Source organism: Globicephala melas, chromosome 13 (genome assembly GCF_963455315.2).
Source record: "Globicephala melas chromosome 13, mGloMel1.2, whole genome shotgun sequence".
NCBI classification, from domain to species: Eukaryota; Metazoa; Chordata; class Mammalia; order Artiodactyla; family Delphinidae; genus Globicephala; species Globicephala melas.
In genome coordinates this window covers 32471374-32489249 of record NC_083326.1, presented here as the reverse complement: position 1 = coordinate 32489249, position 17876 = coordinate 32471374, and the positions used below count along the sequence as shown (strand labels likewise).

The 17876-nt window shown below is 33.3% G+C and overlaps 1 protein-coding gene across 8 annotated transcripts in view; it reads left to right on the top strand.

The window, feature by feature from the left end:
* Nucleotides 1–17876, top strand: part of PIK3C3 (phosphatidylinositol 3-kinase catalytic subunit type 3) — a 155585-nt gene that overhangs the window by 50682 nt on the left and 87027 nt on the right. For 7 of the 8 annotated variants that reach the window (XR_009558614.2, XR_009558616.1, XR_009558615.1 and 4 more), the window contains exons 5-9: nucleotides 1260–1346; nucleotides 3321–3416; nucleotides 6042–6113; nucleotides 10339–10443; nucleotides 11251–11343. Coding sequence is in view for 5 of the 8 variants with exons in the window: in XM_060283147.2 (XP_060139130.1) it covers nucleotides 1260–1346; nucleotides 3321–3416; nucleotides 6042–6113; nucleotides 10339–10443; nucleotides 11251–11343 (453 nt within the window). In the remaining 3 variants the exon portion in view is untranslated. The remainder of the gene's footprint in view (nucleotides 1–1259; nucleotides 1347–3320; nucleotides 3417–6041; nucleotides 6114–10338; nucleotides 10444–11250; nucleotides 11344–17876) is intronic. The other variant, XM_060283148.1, reaches the window with a different exon arrangement.

Below are 17876 nucleotides of genomic sequence, written 5' to 3'. Positions count from 1 at the left end.
TGTTGAGTTTTAAGAGTTCTTTGTATATTTTGACCAACATTCCTTTATCATATGTGCCTTTTGCAAATATTTTCTCCCGGTCCATGGCTTGTTTTCTCATTCTCTTCACAATGTCTTTCACAGAGCAGAATTTTTTAATTTTAATGAAGTCCAGCTTATTAATTATTTCTTTCATGGATTATGCCTTTGGTGTTGCATCTAAAAAGTTGTCACCATACCCAAGGTCATTTAGGTTTTCTCCTGTGTTATCTTCTAGGAGTTTTGTATTTTGCAATTTACATTTAGGTCTGTGATTCATTTTGAGTTAATTTTTGTGAAGGGTGTAAGGTCTTTGCTTATATATATTTGTTTGCATGTGCATGTCCAGTTATCCCAGCGATATTTGAAAAGACTCTTTGCTCCATTTTATTGCCTCTGCTTCTTGGTCAGAGATCATTGACTCTATTTATGTGGACTTTTTCTGGACTCCATTCTGTTCCATTAATCCATTTATCTATTCTTTTGCCAGTACCACAATGTTTTGATTACAGTAGCTGTATATTAAGTCTTATAGTTGGGTAATGTATAGCTTCCAGTTTTGTTCTTCAATACTGTGTTGGCTATTATGGAGCCTTTGCCTTTCCATATAAACTTTAGAATCAGTTTGTTGATATCTACAAAATAACATGCTGAGATTTTTTTTGTTTTGTTTTGTTTTGTTTATGGACTAGGATTGCTTTGAATCTATAAATCAAGTTGGGAAGTACTGACATCTTGACAATATTGAGTCATCTTACCCTGAGCCCATTAATTTACTTCTTCTTTGATTTTGTTCATCAGAGTTTTTTAGTTTTCATCACATAGATCTTGTACATATTTTGTTAGATTTATACCAATTTGATTTTTGGGAGGCACTAATGTAAATGATACTGTGATTTGATATTGTGTTTTTAATTTCAAATTTTACTTATTGATTGCTGGTAACAATATATAAGAAAGAGATTGACTTTTATATATGAACCTTGTATCCTCCTTGCTGTAATTGCTTATTAGTTCCAGGAGCTTTTTGTCCATTTAAAAATATTTTCTACATAAATGATCATGTCACCTTTGAATAAAGAAAGTATTATTTATTTCTTCCCAATCTGTATATCATTTATTTCCTTTTTCTTTGCATTAGCTAGTACTTCCAGTGTCATGTTGATGATCATTTCCATTCTTTATCCTCCTTTCTGTGAGATCTATCTCTTAAAATTTTCTGCATTATATATTTTTTGCAGCTCACCAAAGCTCATCGACAAGGTCACATGGTGAAAGTAGATTGGCTGGACAGATTGACATTTAGAGAAATAGAAATGATAAATGAGGTGGGTTGTATCCCTCTTTTTTATTTCAAAATATTTTCTCCAGAATTTTAACTGAAAAAATTTTTAGAAGAACTATTTATTGCCAGGTATCTCTCAAATGTGGGAGCATTGAGGATTACCTCTAGTTGTGAGGTTTATGCTAATAAAAGGAAAGCTTAGGATATCTGCCTTTCTTATATTTTAGTGTTCTCTTGAACCCTGAAATAGGTAGTGGATATCATAAGTGTACTAAATATCATATAAGTGAAGCCCATGTTAATCTTGATGCCTCACTTGTATGTTCTCTCTTTCTCCATATGGCAGTTTATGTCCAAGTTGATTGGATAAATCTGTCAACATAGTGTCAAAACAACCTCTTCACTTCAGTTACCTTAAGTCATCAATAGCAATTCCTCTCCCCAATTAAGATATTCCTTGTCTTATTTAGTACATATAGGGCTGTGCACACTTAATGAGGTTACATGGTTCAAGTAATTCGTGTGCTTTCTTGATCTTGTGTATTGGTCCAGAATATGTTCAATGAAAAGGTGGCTTCAGTGAAACTCTTTACAAAAGTTAGAACGACAAAAAAGTTTTTTATGTACACTAGCACTGAAATACTAGATGTTTGGCCTAACACTCTATGTCTAGAGAGCAGAAATAATGCTTATATATTAATCACATTAGGAGAGAGGAATAGCAATTTTGTGAAATGCGTAGCTTATAGTGATCACCACATGGCACAACTGACTTGATTTGTGTTCTTTCAACAGTTTTCAGCAGGTGGAAAGAGAGAAATTTGTCATTTTACAGTGAACACTTAGAAAAATAAAATTTCGACATTGTTCATTTTTTAAAAACAAATTAGTAGTGTCTAACAACATTTATATTCAGTATGAATACTGGGCATCTTTTCTAAATGTATTCATAATACATTCTTATATACTGAAACTGGAAGAAAATTTTACTTTTTTGAATTTTGATAATAGTCACATTCCAAAAATAGTTTAATCAAAATGCTTTTTTCTTTTTCCTATTTTTAATTAAAAAATATTTTTAATTTTTCTATTCTTCAACTTAGATACCCCTGGGTTTAGAAAATGTAACATTAGAGCATACTTTGCCCATCCTTTTTCACTCACTCTATCTGCACTCTTTAAAACATAGGAGGCTATCTATTATCATACTAGATTATAATATGCTTCATAAAGCTGAACAGTTTAAGTGACCTCCTTAGATCTTTATGATTATATACATATAGATTTAAAGCCATTTTTCAAACTGTTTTGGGTCAGGACTAATCACCCTTTTAAATTTAATTTTATTTTCACTTCATTATTAATATTTGCTTTTTTAAGGGGACACATTTATACACACAATCAGCATTTTATATGTTGGGGAAGAAGTAACTATTCCCAGTGTATTAAAGTGTATCGATCAAACTTTACAAATGATTACAAGTTACTTTAAGACCGTTTATAAATTGTGAAAAACTTGTAAATGTTTTATGTGTTAAGCTCAAATGACCTCTGTCCTTAGTTACATGCACTTTGTTTTACTTTTGTTTTTTTGTTATACTTATATTAATTTCTACAGTTAGATTAGTCCATATGGTTTAAGGGTGAACTGTTCTTTGCTTAAAATTATTAGAAATGCAAATTTTTTTTAAATAAAATAATTCTCCTGCAAATGTATATGAAATACCTTTAAAATGTTATATAATAGAATTCATACTACTGAATAAACCAAAAATGTCATTAAGTTTGAGGAGGGAGTTATAAGTGAGTAGTAGACACTTCTGGATAAAACAGTAGTGCTGTATATAATGAAATAGTAGTGCTGTGTAAAACAGTGCATTTATAATAATGAAATAAAAATTTGTTACAGTTTAAATTATATTTGATAGAATCCATGTATTACTGAATTGGGAATAATGATACAAACTGAGGTTGAAGAAAATCATTTTTCATAAAAAATCTTGTTTTTTTCTTTTAGAGTGAAAAACGAAGTTCTAATTTCATGTACTTGATGGTTGAGTTTCGATGTGTCAAGTGTGATGATAAGGAATATGGTATTGTTTATTATGAAAAGGTATTTTCCTTGGAACTGTTTATGGTCTCTAAAGTAGAAGGGACGGGAAACATTAAAAACAATTTACCGTTTTTCCTGCTGGGATGAATTCTTTGGCTGCAGAATGGCAGCAGACAGCTGTCAGCAGCAGCTGTTTGTATATACACAAATCAAATCATATAGCTACAACAAGATTACAAAAGCTGATCACTCATGTAATGCAGTTCTGGGTTATAGAATTCAATAAATATACAAGAGATTAAAAACTTTTTGATTAATTGTTCTGTAAATTGGCAAGTAAGACATTAAAGCAGTAGCTTCATTAACAATTAGTGTCTGTTTGAAAAGTAGAAAGAGGGAATCATATGTTTTATGTGGTAGGCTATTGAATGGTAAGGGTATGTTTGTTATTTGAATGTGTATGTAATGTGTTGGAATTGTATATGTAACAATTCCAACATAAGTATGCTTATGAAATACCTTATAAATGTTCATTTATATAATATATGCAGAATTAAGAAAACCATGTTATCAGTAGGCTGAGTGGTAATGAATATGAAGTTATGAATTTGCTCTGGTCTGTTCATTACCAAAAGAAAGTAGTTATATATTTGATATCTAGCTACTTGAAAAATATCTGTGCCTTAAATGCTTATTTATGGGTCTTCATTTTAGTACTACAGAAATAATAGTATGCATAGTTCAAAACCACATAAATTAGGTACCTTCTGTTATTTTGGAAGTACTGAGACAAGTGCTTATGAGGACAGTGCGAATCAGAATCAGTGTGAATGAGGACAGACTTTCGATACATGGCATAATAGAATAATATTTCTTCTAGCATAGAGCTAAGCTATATGCAGTTTATTTGTTCATTAGAAGCAGCACTTTTAAATTACCTTTACACATTAGTGTTATTTGTTAAAGTTGTCACAAGTGATTTTTTAAAAATATATGTTTTATAACTATTAAATTACTATTTGAAAGATGTTTTCATAATGAAGGTTTAAGGTTTGTATAGTTAATTTGTGATCATTTTTCTGGTACTTTTCAAGTTAATGTATTTTTCCCTTTAGCTTGTACCCCTTCCTAAAGTAAAAGGTTAGGAAAAGTGAACTTGTTTCAGCTTTTTATTTTATAAATAATACTCTCTGGGGGAAAAAAAAGATAAGAACGTAGACTATTTAATATTGTTTGCTAATTCATTAGAAAGACTACATTAAAAAGGGAAACGTAGGTGAGTGAAATTGTTTTGTTACCAATACATTCTTAATAAAATCACTTTTTACATTTTTACTATATGTAATTTCATTAAAAGCAATATTTCCTGCCTATATGGAGTTTATAGTGCAGAACCATGCTAATGGTGATGGTACTTTCAATCATTAGAGACTTGAAGGATCTTTTGAAAGACAGCTTTGTTGATAGATGAAATAATAACAGAATAGAAATTAGAAGAATTTCAAGTATTTTTGAAAAGGTTCTTGACCCCTTTCTACTGCTTCTTGAAAATTGCCCATAAATTAATGCCTGTCTACCTACCCTGTCATATTTCCACTTAGTGTAAAGATTGCTGGGCCAGTGTATTGAATCTAATGGAAATAGACTTTCTTGTCACCTGTCTTTTGTGACAGATAGCCTTAGTGAAGATTACTTGTCACAGTTGGGCTGATAAATGTGTTTTCTGATGTTGTGACTGAGAACCAGCTTGTTAAACAATGGCTGTGGGAATTTGTGTTTTTTTCTAGGACTCAATTACTGAACCTAAAGTAAAGTCACAATACTTGCCTTCTTTCAGTCTCTCCTGATTTTGTTGTTCATATTTAAAATTGAAAATATGCTAGCATTTGGAAATTGACAGAAAAATTTGACGCTAGGTGTACAGTTGTGAGGAAATGAATTTCAACCTTAATTAGTTTATCCTTTTCCAGGATGTATGTAGTGATATTTATTATGCAGAATTACCTTTCTTGCCTGAATTGGATAAAAGTAAAAGCCAAAATTCTTCAAAAATGATAATACCAACAAAATAAGACAGATTTATTTCTTAAGAATTGATGGATTGATTCTTGCTATTCAAATTTGCATTGCGTTAAGTATCCTCTGAGAAGCAATGCTGCTGAGTTTCTAGTCGTATGTAAGTTTGAGTAATGTTAACCCACATTTAAAATTCTACTTATCTGAGTGGAACTTAATTGTGATAATTTGAAAAATTACCAAAATCCACCTAGTAGTTTTTGCAAATGATATGACAGATCCATGTGCCATATTTTAATTATACTCTTTGGTTTCTTGTTCTCAGTTTGAAAATTAGGACATACTATTTTGACTCAGTCATTGTAAACAAAGTTTAAAACAAAATCCGGACAGAGACAATCTACTAATTTCCAGACCTCATATCTCTAAAAACTATAATACAGATTTTTTTTATTGTTAGAGTTTATTTTTCTCAAAATATTTTATCAGCAACAAAAGGTAAAAAATAGATATGTATTTTTAAAATATAGTTGAAAGAAGATAATATTTTAAAGGGAGGAACGATGTTCATTAAAAATTAAAATACATTAGAGTGCACATGATCATGTATGACGTTTTAACCATTTGGTTAAAAATTTTTTTTTTTAAACTTGTTATGCTGTAATCCAGGATGGTGATGAGTCATCTCCAATCTTAACAAGCTTTGAGATAGTGAAAGTTCCTGACCCTCAGATGTCTATGGTGAGTCATTGTCAAATTTCTTATGAAAATTCTTTTTTCCAGAGTGATTATGAGTTAGATCCACATCATACACTTTCTTTTTAAAAACTATATCTGTAACTACATTGGTTATTTAAAGGTGATTCATAAATTCACTTCAGCTATTGATATATGTAATCAGGTTCAGATGGAATCTTTGCAAAAAATATTAACACCTTCAAAAAAGGTCAAGATAGTATAGTGTTGGGGAACCATTTTGTTTGAATTATTGAAAAAACTATGGAATGTAGTCTTGAAGGACTTGGGGTAACAAGTATTTGAAAGATTGTCATCATAACAGAAGGGAAATTTATTTATACCAGAAGATAACACTAAGATCAATGGATGGAAATTTTAGGGAGACTGATTTTGTTGAAAAACAGGGAAGATTATTGTAGCTACTAGAACTATTCAATTTGGATTATGGTGTCTTGGAGGATTTTGATATACCTGCATTGGATTGTTGAGATGATAGCTGTCTCAGGAATAAGAAAGAGGAAGAATTCCTACTTTGCAGCAGAGATTTAATTTGATGACTTCAGATTTAGAAAGTTCCAGGCAAAAAATCCTTATAGCAACATAATAGATACTGTGATATTTACACTTAGAATTCATTTATATCACTCTGAACTATTTTCTCCTTATTTTATACATTTCTAATTAGATTAATTACCTTCCTAATCAGAACAAAGTAGATAAAAAGTAGTACATGGGAAGTTGAAAACATGATGACTGGAGTAAATACAGTTCATTAGAGCAGGAAGTAATGGCTGATGGCCTAACATCAAAGGAAGAAATAGGGGGGAAAAGCGAATAAAAAGTTAGAAAACAAAGGTCACTCGGGAATCTTAGAAACAAACACCTAAGTACCTTCACAGATCCTATGCCTAGCATAATAAAATAAAGTTAATAGATCTAAAATTGACACCGTGGATTGGAAGAATCAACATTGTGAAAATGACTATACTACCCAAAACAATCTCCAGATTCAATGCAATCCCTATCAAACTATCACTGGCATTTTTCACAGAACTAGAACAAAAAATTTCACAATTTGTATGGAAACACAAAAGACCCTGAATAGCCAAAGCAATCTTGAGAAAGAAAAACGGAGCTGGAGGAATCAGGCTCCCTGACTTCAGGCTATACTACAAAGTTACAGTAATCAAGACAGTATGGTACTGGCACAAAAACAGAAATATAGATCAATGGAACAGGATAGAAAGCCCAGAGATAAACCCACACACATATGGTCACCTTACCTTTGATAAAGGAGGCAAGAATATACCAGGGAGAAAAGACAGCCTCTTCAATAAGTGGTGCTGGGAAAACTGGACAGCTACATGTAAAAGAATGAAATTAGGTCACTCCCTATCACCATACACAAAAATAAACTCAAAATGGATTAAAGACCTAAATGTAAGGCCAGACACTATCAAACTTGTAGAGGAAAACATAGGCAGAACACTCTGTGACATAAATCCCAGCAAGATCCTTTTTGACCCACCTGCTAGAGAAATGGAAATAAAAACAAAAATAAACAAATGGGACCTAATGAAACTTCAAAGCTTTTGCACAGCAAAGGAAACCATAAACAAGACCAAAAGACAACCCTCAGAATGGGAGAAAATATTTGCAAGTGAAGCAACCAACAAAGGATTAATCTCCAAAATTTACAAGTAGATCATGCAGCTCAATATCAAGAAAACAAACAGCGCAATCCAAAATTGGGCAGACGACCTAAATAGACATTTCTCCAAAGAAGATATACAGATTGTCACCAATCACATGAAAGAATGCTCAACATCATTAATCATTAGAGAAATGCAAATCAAAACTACATTGTGATATCATCTCACACCGGTCAGAATGGCCATCATCAAGAAATCTACAAACAGTAAATGCTGGAGAGGGTGTGGAGAAAATGGAACCCTCATACACTGTTGGTGGGAATATAAATTGATACAGCCACTATGGAGAACAGTATGGAGGTTCCTTAAAACAACTAAAAATAAAACTACCATACGACCCAGCAGTCCCACTACTGGGCATGTACCCTGAGAAAACCATAATTCAAAAATAGTCATGTACCACAATGTTCATTGCAGCTGTATTTACAATAGCCAGGACATGGAAGCAACCTAAGTGTCCATCGACAGCTGAATGGATAAAGAAGTTGTGGCACATATATACAATGGAATTTACTCAGCCAGAAAAAGAAACGACACTGAGTTATTTGTAGCGAGGTGGATGGACCTAGAGTCCGTCGTACAGAGTGAAGTAAGTCAGAAGAGAAAAACAAATACCGTATGCTAACCCATATATATGGAATCTAAAAAAAAAAGAAAATATGGTCATGAAGAACCTGGGGCAAGACGGGAATAAAGACGCAGACCACTAGAGAATGGACTTGAGGACACGGGGAGGGGGAAGTGTATGCTGGGACAAAGTGAGAGAGTGGTAATATATATATGGACATATATACACTCCCAAATGTAAAATGGATAGCTAGTGGGAAGCAGTCGCATAGCACAGGGAGATTAGCTCGGTGCTTTGTGACCAGCTAGAAGGGTGGGATAGGGAGGGTGGGAGGGAGGCAGATGCAAGAGGGAAGAGATATGGGGATATATGTATATGTATAGCTGATTCACTTTGTTATAAAGCAGAAACTAACACACCATTGTAAAGCAATTATACTCCAATAGAAACGTTAAAAAATAAAAATAAAATTGACACTGAATTTTCATTATAAAATCAAATTGTATTTTGCATTCTGGATATTTGAAACACACTAATGGTTACCTTCAAAATGGTTGAGAGTATTCAAGTTGTGTCATACTGGGACCATATTAACTCCTACCAAAATGTCACGTAAATGAGATGTCTGTATATTTAGTGTATTTTTTTCTAAAGAAAACGCTCGTCAACAATTATAGGTTTAATATTATGGATGCTGTAATTAAAAAACAAAGATCTAGGACCTCTGTCAACAATTTTTAGTTTTAAATACAATCAAGGAAAAACAAAACAAAAAATTAAGAAAAAAAGCTACCCTCCTTACCCCCATGTTAAAAAATTTTAATTTGTAGCCATTAGTATTAACTAAACAGAGGAATATATTTTAACAAACATTGAGTGCCGCTAAGCTGGTATATCACTGTATCAGACAATAAAACAGACTCTACAGTTACAGGTGTGGCAAATGGACTGGTAGAACTGACTAAAAATCCCAGAACTAGATCCAAGTACATATGTAAATTGACGAAGGTGGCATTTCATCACTGGAGCGTAGTGTTGGGGAATGAGCCATTTGGAAAAAGATGAAATTGAATCAAATCCACACATCACACCATACATAAGGAAAAACTCCAAATGAATCAGGGATTTAAATATTATAAAATGAAACCTTACTAGTACTTTACTATCAATGTAGGGAAAGACTTTCTAACGTTGAGTCAAAATCCAGAAGCAACAAAAGAAATGATTGATAAATTTGACTATGTTAAAAAATTTGCATGGCAAAAGCACTGTTAAGTCAAAAGACAATTGACAAACTGGGAGAAACTATTTGTGACATACATCACAGACAAAGAACTGATTTATCTAATGTGTAAAGAACTCTTAAAAACTGAAGAATAAAGGACCAAAAAGCAAAATTAGGAAAAAAACATGAACAGACAATTCACACATGAAAAAGTGAATAAAATAAAGTCTCTTAAGCAAAGACAGTATGTTCAAAACTAATGATTTTGGCCATAGGTAAAATAGTTAAGCATTTTGGTCATTCATTGTCCCTGCCCTCAGTTACTACTGGCAGTTAAACTCTAAGATGATAATACAATTATATCACGAAGTCACTAGTAGCTCATAGGAAGCGGGAGTGCTTTAATCTGAGCTGCCAGGGGAGATTTTAGAATGAAGGTAACATTTGAGTGGGTAGAGGGTATAAAACCCTGAATACAATGGAGAGTTAAAACAAGAAACTGGAATGGCATGCTCAAGTGCGCCTGGTGAAGCGTAAGTTATGCTTACTTTCCCTATCACCACAAGATACATAGGAGACTAAAGTTGTAACACGAATAAAATGTTAAATATTATAAACTGGTCTTAAATAAGTAACTATTTACTTTTCTATTTCTAAGTGGCTGTTGAAACTGCTTACTGGTGAAATTTACATTGTTGCTTAATATTCTTAAATAATTTATAGGAAAATTTAGTTGAGAGCAAACACCACAAACTTGCCCGGAGTTTAAGAAGTGGACCTTCTGACCACGATCTCAAACCTAATGCTGCCACAAGAGATCAACTGAATGTAAGAGAATTTATAAAATATTAATTTAAAAATAATTAAGTGGGTATTTTGGTTGCAACTGATGCGATAGCACATCACTTAAAAGTGATTCAGACACAGGTTAATGAACTCTATGTAATTTCAACAACTTCACATTTCTGTAGTTTTATATCATTTGGGGGCTTTCAGGAAATATATTAGCCCTAGAGACAGAACTGCAAATAGTATATGCTTTCTTGATATAGTGTTCTTAGAAACTGGCCCTAAGATACATTGCCTGAGCTTCCGCTGACTTAACAAGAGAAATGTTTATCATTTGGGTGTTTTTTTTTTTTTTTCTTTTCCTTGTGTTTGTGTTGGGGGGAGGGGACTTTTTCCCTCATTTTTATTTTTTAAAAAATGTTTTATACAATTTTTAAGGGTTACTTTCCATTTGCAGTTATTACAAATTATTGTCTCTGTTCCCTGTGTTGTACAATCCTTGAGCCTATCTTGCATGCAGTAGTTTGGTGGGGGCGAGCTTTTGTTATTTGGATTTGTTGTGTCTTTGGTTGAAGTAAATTAGCTCTGCAATTACATACTTTTTTTCTAATATGGAACTTGACTTTTTTTTATCTTATCTTTTTCTCCTCTTATACTCTAATATACTTTTTGAACTGATAAATGCAGCAAATTTAAGTCTTACTTGGCTGCATGTATATTCTCCTTGCTTCTATAATAGTTCAATTATAGATATATTTAAATGAATGAAAAATTTTGAATGAAATGGAAATATATAGGAAGATTTTTTTCATTTGACAAAAGTAGTTTTTTTTTTCTTTGTTGTAGATTATTGTGAGTTATCCACCAACCAAGCAACTTACATATGAAGAACAAGATCTTGTATGGAAGTTTAGATATTATCTTACTAATCAAGAAAAAGTGAGTTTCTTGAATATTTTCATATATAAAATTATCTATAAACTTTGTTGCTAATGAGCAAAATGAAGTAAAACTGCCATAGAAATACAGACTTATTGTCAAACTTGAAAAAAGAAAGGTTTATAGAGTAATATATATTGTTACTCCATTTTTTAAAAAGTTAAAACACAAAGACACAGGTACCTATTTGTTGATGTATAGACAATGTCTGAATGGGTTAAGTCAGAGAGACTTGGGCTCAGTTTCCAGCACTACAACTTATTCTTACTGGGTAAGGTGAGGCAAGTTGCTTTGGAAGGTTTGTTTCCTCGTTTTTCTAATTATGACAACTCTCCTTCACAGGTGAGATAATACAGATGAATAACCTGGTTGGGTACTTAATGCATAGTAGGTGCAGAGTAAATGTTGACTCACTTTATCTTCATTCTTCTCACCTCTTTGAGCCTGGGTGGCCGGCAAAAGATTTATGTTATTTAAAGAACTATAGAATTCTGGAGGAGATGTGGCTAGAGAGAGAGTATGAGAAATGTAATTTGAAATGGTAAATTGAGTTGGTGGAATGGCATACAGCTTGGCAAGAGGATAGAGGCTAGGTCAGAACTAGACGTTTGCTTTCCATAATGAAACTATGGAGTAGATAAAGTTTCTGGAGAGAGAGAATTGGGATGAAGCACTAGACTTGAGTGTAGAGACTTAGTTTTGAGGCTTACTATTTATTACTATTTATTGTCACAAAGAAGCTTTTTGACTGCTTTAGTTTCCTCATATTTAATATGAGTCCATTAAATTATAGTGAACATTAAGTCTCTTCTAGTTCATAAAATAGTCAGTAAATTCTTAGAACATAGGTTCAAAGACTGTTAAGGTATAATAATAATAACCAGCATTTATTAAACAACCACTGTGTGTCAGAGATATTTGATATCCCACAACAACCCCACAATATAGATATTATTGTTACTATTCTACAGATGAGGAAACCTGAGTCTTAGAGAGATTAAGGAACCTGTGCAGAATCAAAGCTTATAAATGCTGCTGCTTGATAGGCTCACATTTATGAGTTAGTAGAGAAGGTAGTCATAGAAAAGAGGATTATACAGAAAATACAGCATCATGCATGCCATAACAGGAATTCTGAAATGCATTGTGGGCAAAACAGAGAAGCATCAGGAAAATTAATATCTGTCAGATATATAATTATTTGAGAATGAATGAATGTTTACAATCTTATGAGATTGTCTTTAGCTACTTTGTTAACTTGTTTTTCTGAAACAATTATATTTCCTTTAGTCTCTAAAGTAAAGATAAAAATCCAGTTACAGCTCACTTTAACTCTTCAGCTTTTCTTCTTTATGTTTTATTGATGCCTTGGGAAATTCTTTGTAGATGAATCATATCCATTCTCTTTTATATCTATAACAAGAATGAGAGAGGAATTTTAAATTTGCTATAGCTTTTGAGTGTTATTCTCTTTATCCCTGCAAAGAAGGAAAGATTCATCAGCAGAAGCACAGGTTTATGATTTTTGTGTTTTATAAAAAGATTGAGTTAGTATCGTGATACTCTGTTAAATGAATAACCTTGGTCACAGAAATTGCATCTTGAATGCAGCACAGTGCTGTCTAAAAATACGCAGTAAGATATTGAATTAAACTTGTTAGAATGTATAGGTTCAAGAAGCATAGAATAGATTTACAAAGCAGAACTCCCTTAGATAGAAAGGCTTCCAAGGAAAACTATGTTTTAACAAGTCGTCACTTCCCACTGAAATTCAATTACTTCTAGATATGTGTAAAAGAAAAATGCTCAAGTGATATAAAGTGTGTGACAAGTTTCATTTAACTAATTGATTTCAACTTTTTGAAAGGTAGGTGATGAAACTTCACTTCTCAGGACATATTACAGGATTCTTAAGATCACTAGAGTAGAGTAAACACTGTTTTTTGTTTAGGAAGCACTTTTCAGAAAGCCAAATATATATTGGTCTTGAAGTAACCAAAGGAATTATTAAAATAGCTACATTTGTATCTTTGTAATAATTTAAAATGGGTTTTGTAGAAAATAAATACTCCTGTACCATTGTCCTTTAATTTATTTATAAAAGAAATTCGTTCAGTGCCAGTTTCTCAGGAACTGTGATTTAGGTTATTTGACAGTTGAGCCCTAAGGCTGAAAAGATTTCGTAGAGAGAAAGCAGTGCTCAGGAAACAAGTTGGTGGAAATTGGTTCTTACAAAGTTGTACTTCTTATTTATTTTTTTAAATAAATAATTTAAATAATAATAAATTTGGTCTTTCCACCTATTTTTTTCTAAATGACCTGTCTTCAGTATTTCGGATAAAAAGCCCTCTAGTCTAGACTTGATGTTGTACCTGAAAAGTTCACAGTAATAAGTTTGTCCAACAAAATCAGTTGAATTTATGAAGTATTTTTAATTTTGTGGTCCATAGCATATAGGAAGTGACTCATTTTTGCAGAACTCAAAATGTGACTATTGTAACTTTTTAAATTCAACTTTAAAAAAAAATCAGCTTTTAACATGGTAAATGGCCTTTCTTATTAAAATGTTAATAAAAAATAACCGTTATATTAATGCCTTTCCATTATGCTTAGGGAACAAAAATAGTAGGAAGAGTCATAATGGTGAAGGTAATAGTGATGCACACTGAATGCTCTTATGAGGCTGCTTCTGAGACAGTGACATCAGGACAATAATATTTGTGCCTCCTGGCAAGAAGTTGATGGCAGACAATAGCAGAAATGAATTCAATTCAGCAAGCATTTGGTATCAACTCTTGGCCTAGAGTTATTTAAGGCTCTGAGCTTCGAGGTATTATGTCCCTGTAAATTTCATATAAATTAAAACTGTTTTGGGGAAACTGTTAAAATTAAACTGTTTTGGGGAAAACCAAAATGGAGAAGTAGAGGATAGTAACTGATAAAGGATCACTGTCTTATTAGTAAACAGTTAGGTAATTACTATAGTAGAGATGTGAAGGAGAACAAGATCAGTGTGCTAAGATATGAGGGAGGTTTTACAGAGCCAAGATTTGTCTTGAAGTTTGAACAAACTTTGATGGTCATTCTTATTTGATGATCATTTTTCATGGGAAAGAAAAGCATGAATAAGGCAGAGTGCTAGGTTCAGGAGACAGAAAAGTTTGTATGAAACATTCTTTAAATAGAAAAGGTGGAATCAGATTGTAATGAGCCTTGAATTCTGTGGTTCGGAGTTGGATATCACTGGCAATAGGAAACCCCTAAAGCAAACAGAATGTGTCTAAGTAAGTGATGTTTTAAGGAAGATGAACCAGGTGGATTGGAGCAGAGCTGAGAATGAAAAAAGAGACATAATTAGGAGGCTTATGTATGGATTTTGAGAGCTGTATTGGAGAGCAAAGGAAGGGGAGGATAATGTGTAAAATGACTTGGAGGTAATTCCCAAGAATTAGGCCTGAGTGACTGAAATAAGGAAATATGGCAAGTGGAAGGGGCAGAGTAAGGAGATATTTCGTTTTTGAATGTTTTGAATTTAAAATATTAGAATAGCTGTGATACGGTGATATAATAAGAAATCATATATTTGGTCTTCATCTCTGGTTCCTGGCACAGAGTTTCTAAAACCCTAGGAATTTCGTGAGTAGTAAGGATGAGAGGAGTGTCTTTTGTTTTTCATAATAAGCCCCTTTCAACTATACTTGTATTTATGGTAATGAGGTGACTCTTGGAGAGTGGGGCTCATTGCCAAAAGAACCAAACCTCTGATTAGAGGGTTGGAATTTTCAGCCCCACCCTTGACCTCTGTGGAGGGAGGAGGAGAGATCGTAAAGGGGCTGGGGATAGAATTAATAACTCAAGAATGGCTAATGATTTAATCAATTGTGTCTACGTTATGGAATCTCTATGAAAACCTATAGAGCTTTTGGGTTGGTGAATGCATCAGTATGCTAGGAAGGTGGCACATTCCTAACTATGGGGACAGAAGCTCCTGTGCTTAGGACCCTTTCGGACCTCGCCTAATGTACCTCTTCACCTGGTTATTCATTTATATCTTTTATAATAAATTATATCTTTTATAATAAAAGATATATCATTTATATCTTTTATAATATATTTCTCTGAATTCTTTGTGCCATTATAGCAAATTATTGAGCCTGAGGAAGGGTCATGGGAATCCCCAATATGTAACCAAGCTGGGCTGAAGTATGGGTACCTGAGAATCCAGTGTTTGCTCTTGGCATCTGAAATGGGAAGCAGTCTTATGAGACTAACCCCTTAACCTCTGCAATCTGCACTGAGTGTCAGAATTCAGTTAAATTGTAGAACACTTAGTGTCTGCAGAGAATTAGGGAATTGGTTCATGTGGACAACCCACACATTTGATGTCAGAAGTGTCTTGAGTAGAACAGGTTTTCCATTAACAACATGGTAGTAATTTCCAAAATTTAGTTGGTAGAAGTTAATATTAGAAATATATATGACAAATACAGTGTTTTCAGCTCTGAAATGTGATCATGATTCTAAAAGTAGGAGATAACAATGAAGTGATTCTAAGATCAGAAAGGAGGTTAACAAAATATTTATTGCTATTAATATAAAACATGGTAATACATACAATAATGTTAACATTTGATGCTGGACTCAACAACAAAAATAGAACAATAATATCAGAGTTGAAATAATTAACATTTATCAACTATTTATTATATATATATATATATCCTGTTTTAAGCATTTATATTCATTAACTTATTTAATTTTTACCACGACCTTATGAGATAGATCACTTAAAAGTTAAATAATGTGCTCCATGTGACACAGTAATAATTGATGGAGCTGGAAGTTAAGATTTAAACCCAAACACCTTGGCTTAGTCTAAATCCTATACTATCTGTGGAAGCTCTAGGGATAAAATTGCATTTGAATCCTGTACCTTTGTTTTACATAGATCAATAAATCATCTTTAAAGGACCTGAGATTAAGTATCATCATTATTATCGCTGTCTTCAAATTGTTACACTTCCTTTCTTTCTCATTACTCTTCTTGTTTCCTCCTTCATTCTATTATCTCCTTGTTTACATTTGTAACATTTAGCATTATCAAGTTGTGAAATCTTTGTACAGTGTCTTAAGTTCCCTGGCAGCATTGTATTCTGTAAATCTTACTAATAAATCTATAAATCTGAGAATCTGGGAGTTAGATTGTTTTGGTTGCTGAACTGAGTACATCGGCCTGCTGCAAGATTTGCTTATAATAAGTACATACCTGCACATTTCTATTAAGACTACTGATGTACTGTGAAATGGCAAAGCTTTCACTGTAGTTGTTTAAGAAGTATTGCTTTGTTTCCACATTCAGTCTAGAAATACATTTTGGAAGTGAAAAATAAATGCATAGAATAAGTTAGGAGGGCAGTCCATGTTTTTATATGGAGAGCAAGCACTGCACTAAATGGTGTGCAGGAGGTGCAGAAGAAATGGATAGCTATCCTTGGGGGATGCAGACTCCAGTTGTAGGCATAAGAATGCCCAGAAAAGCGTTTGGTAGTTAGAAGAGCATCATTTAAATGAAGGTAGTAAAACTGAGGCAGCTACTAAAAGAAGAGCTGAAAGTTGCTGAAAACTGCCTGGAAAAGTTGAGATTTTGACAAGCTGGCCTTAAATAAGATGACACTAAAGTTTTGGCGAAGAGTATAAGGAAGGAAGGAACTCCTTGTAGACGGAAGTTAGACAGTCATTATAAAATAGGTTAGCTTGGTTGAAGCATAGAGGGGCAATGAGAGCTTAATGAGAGTCACAGGTTTGGATTGTGGTGAGAGGTATCAAGGAATGTTTTGAGAAAGAAGCCAAGGTTTAAAAAACAACAAAAATGATTTCACTGTCTAAATACAATGAGTACTTTGGAAATTAGTCACTGGAATTACTTAGGTAAATATTAGGTCTCTTTTGGTCAGAGATATTATAAGGTAAATTTCTGCTGACAGTGGAAGTTTGTGCTAATAAAATCACTTCCAGCTTGAGTGTCTGACAGTCTGTGAAATGATTAGAAAAGAAACTGGTGTTGAAGCTCTTAGCTAGAAGGCTGTGCCAAACTCTAGGTGTTTGGTATAGTGAGAGTCAATCTGAGGGGAACAACAGGAAATATTGTCAGGAAATAATTGACCGGAATTGGGAATGGATTTGAGACAGGAGGGAAGTGGGCAGGGCACAACCATTAAAAGAATGATACAACCATTAAGAACAAGATACCACAAAAACTGGTTAGAACCTAATAGGCCCAAGATGGCAGAAGATTTGACTTCCGGGAGACCTTGAGCCTCATTATATACTCATTGTAATACATTAGCTAAATGACACACCCACAGGCGCCATGACAGTTCTGAGGCCAGCCATAAAAGGCCAGAAAGTGGGCGGTGGCCCAATTCCTGGAAATCTCTGCCCCTTCCCTAAAATAGTTGGAATAATCCTCCCTTCTGGTAGCCTATGAAATTACCCAGCCCATAAAAACTAACCACCCCCACATTTCTGGGCCA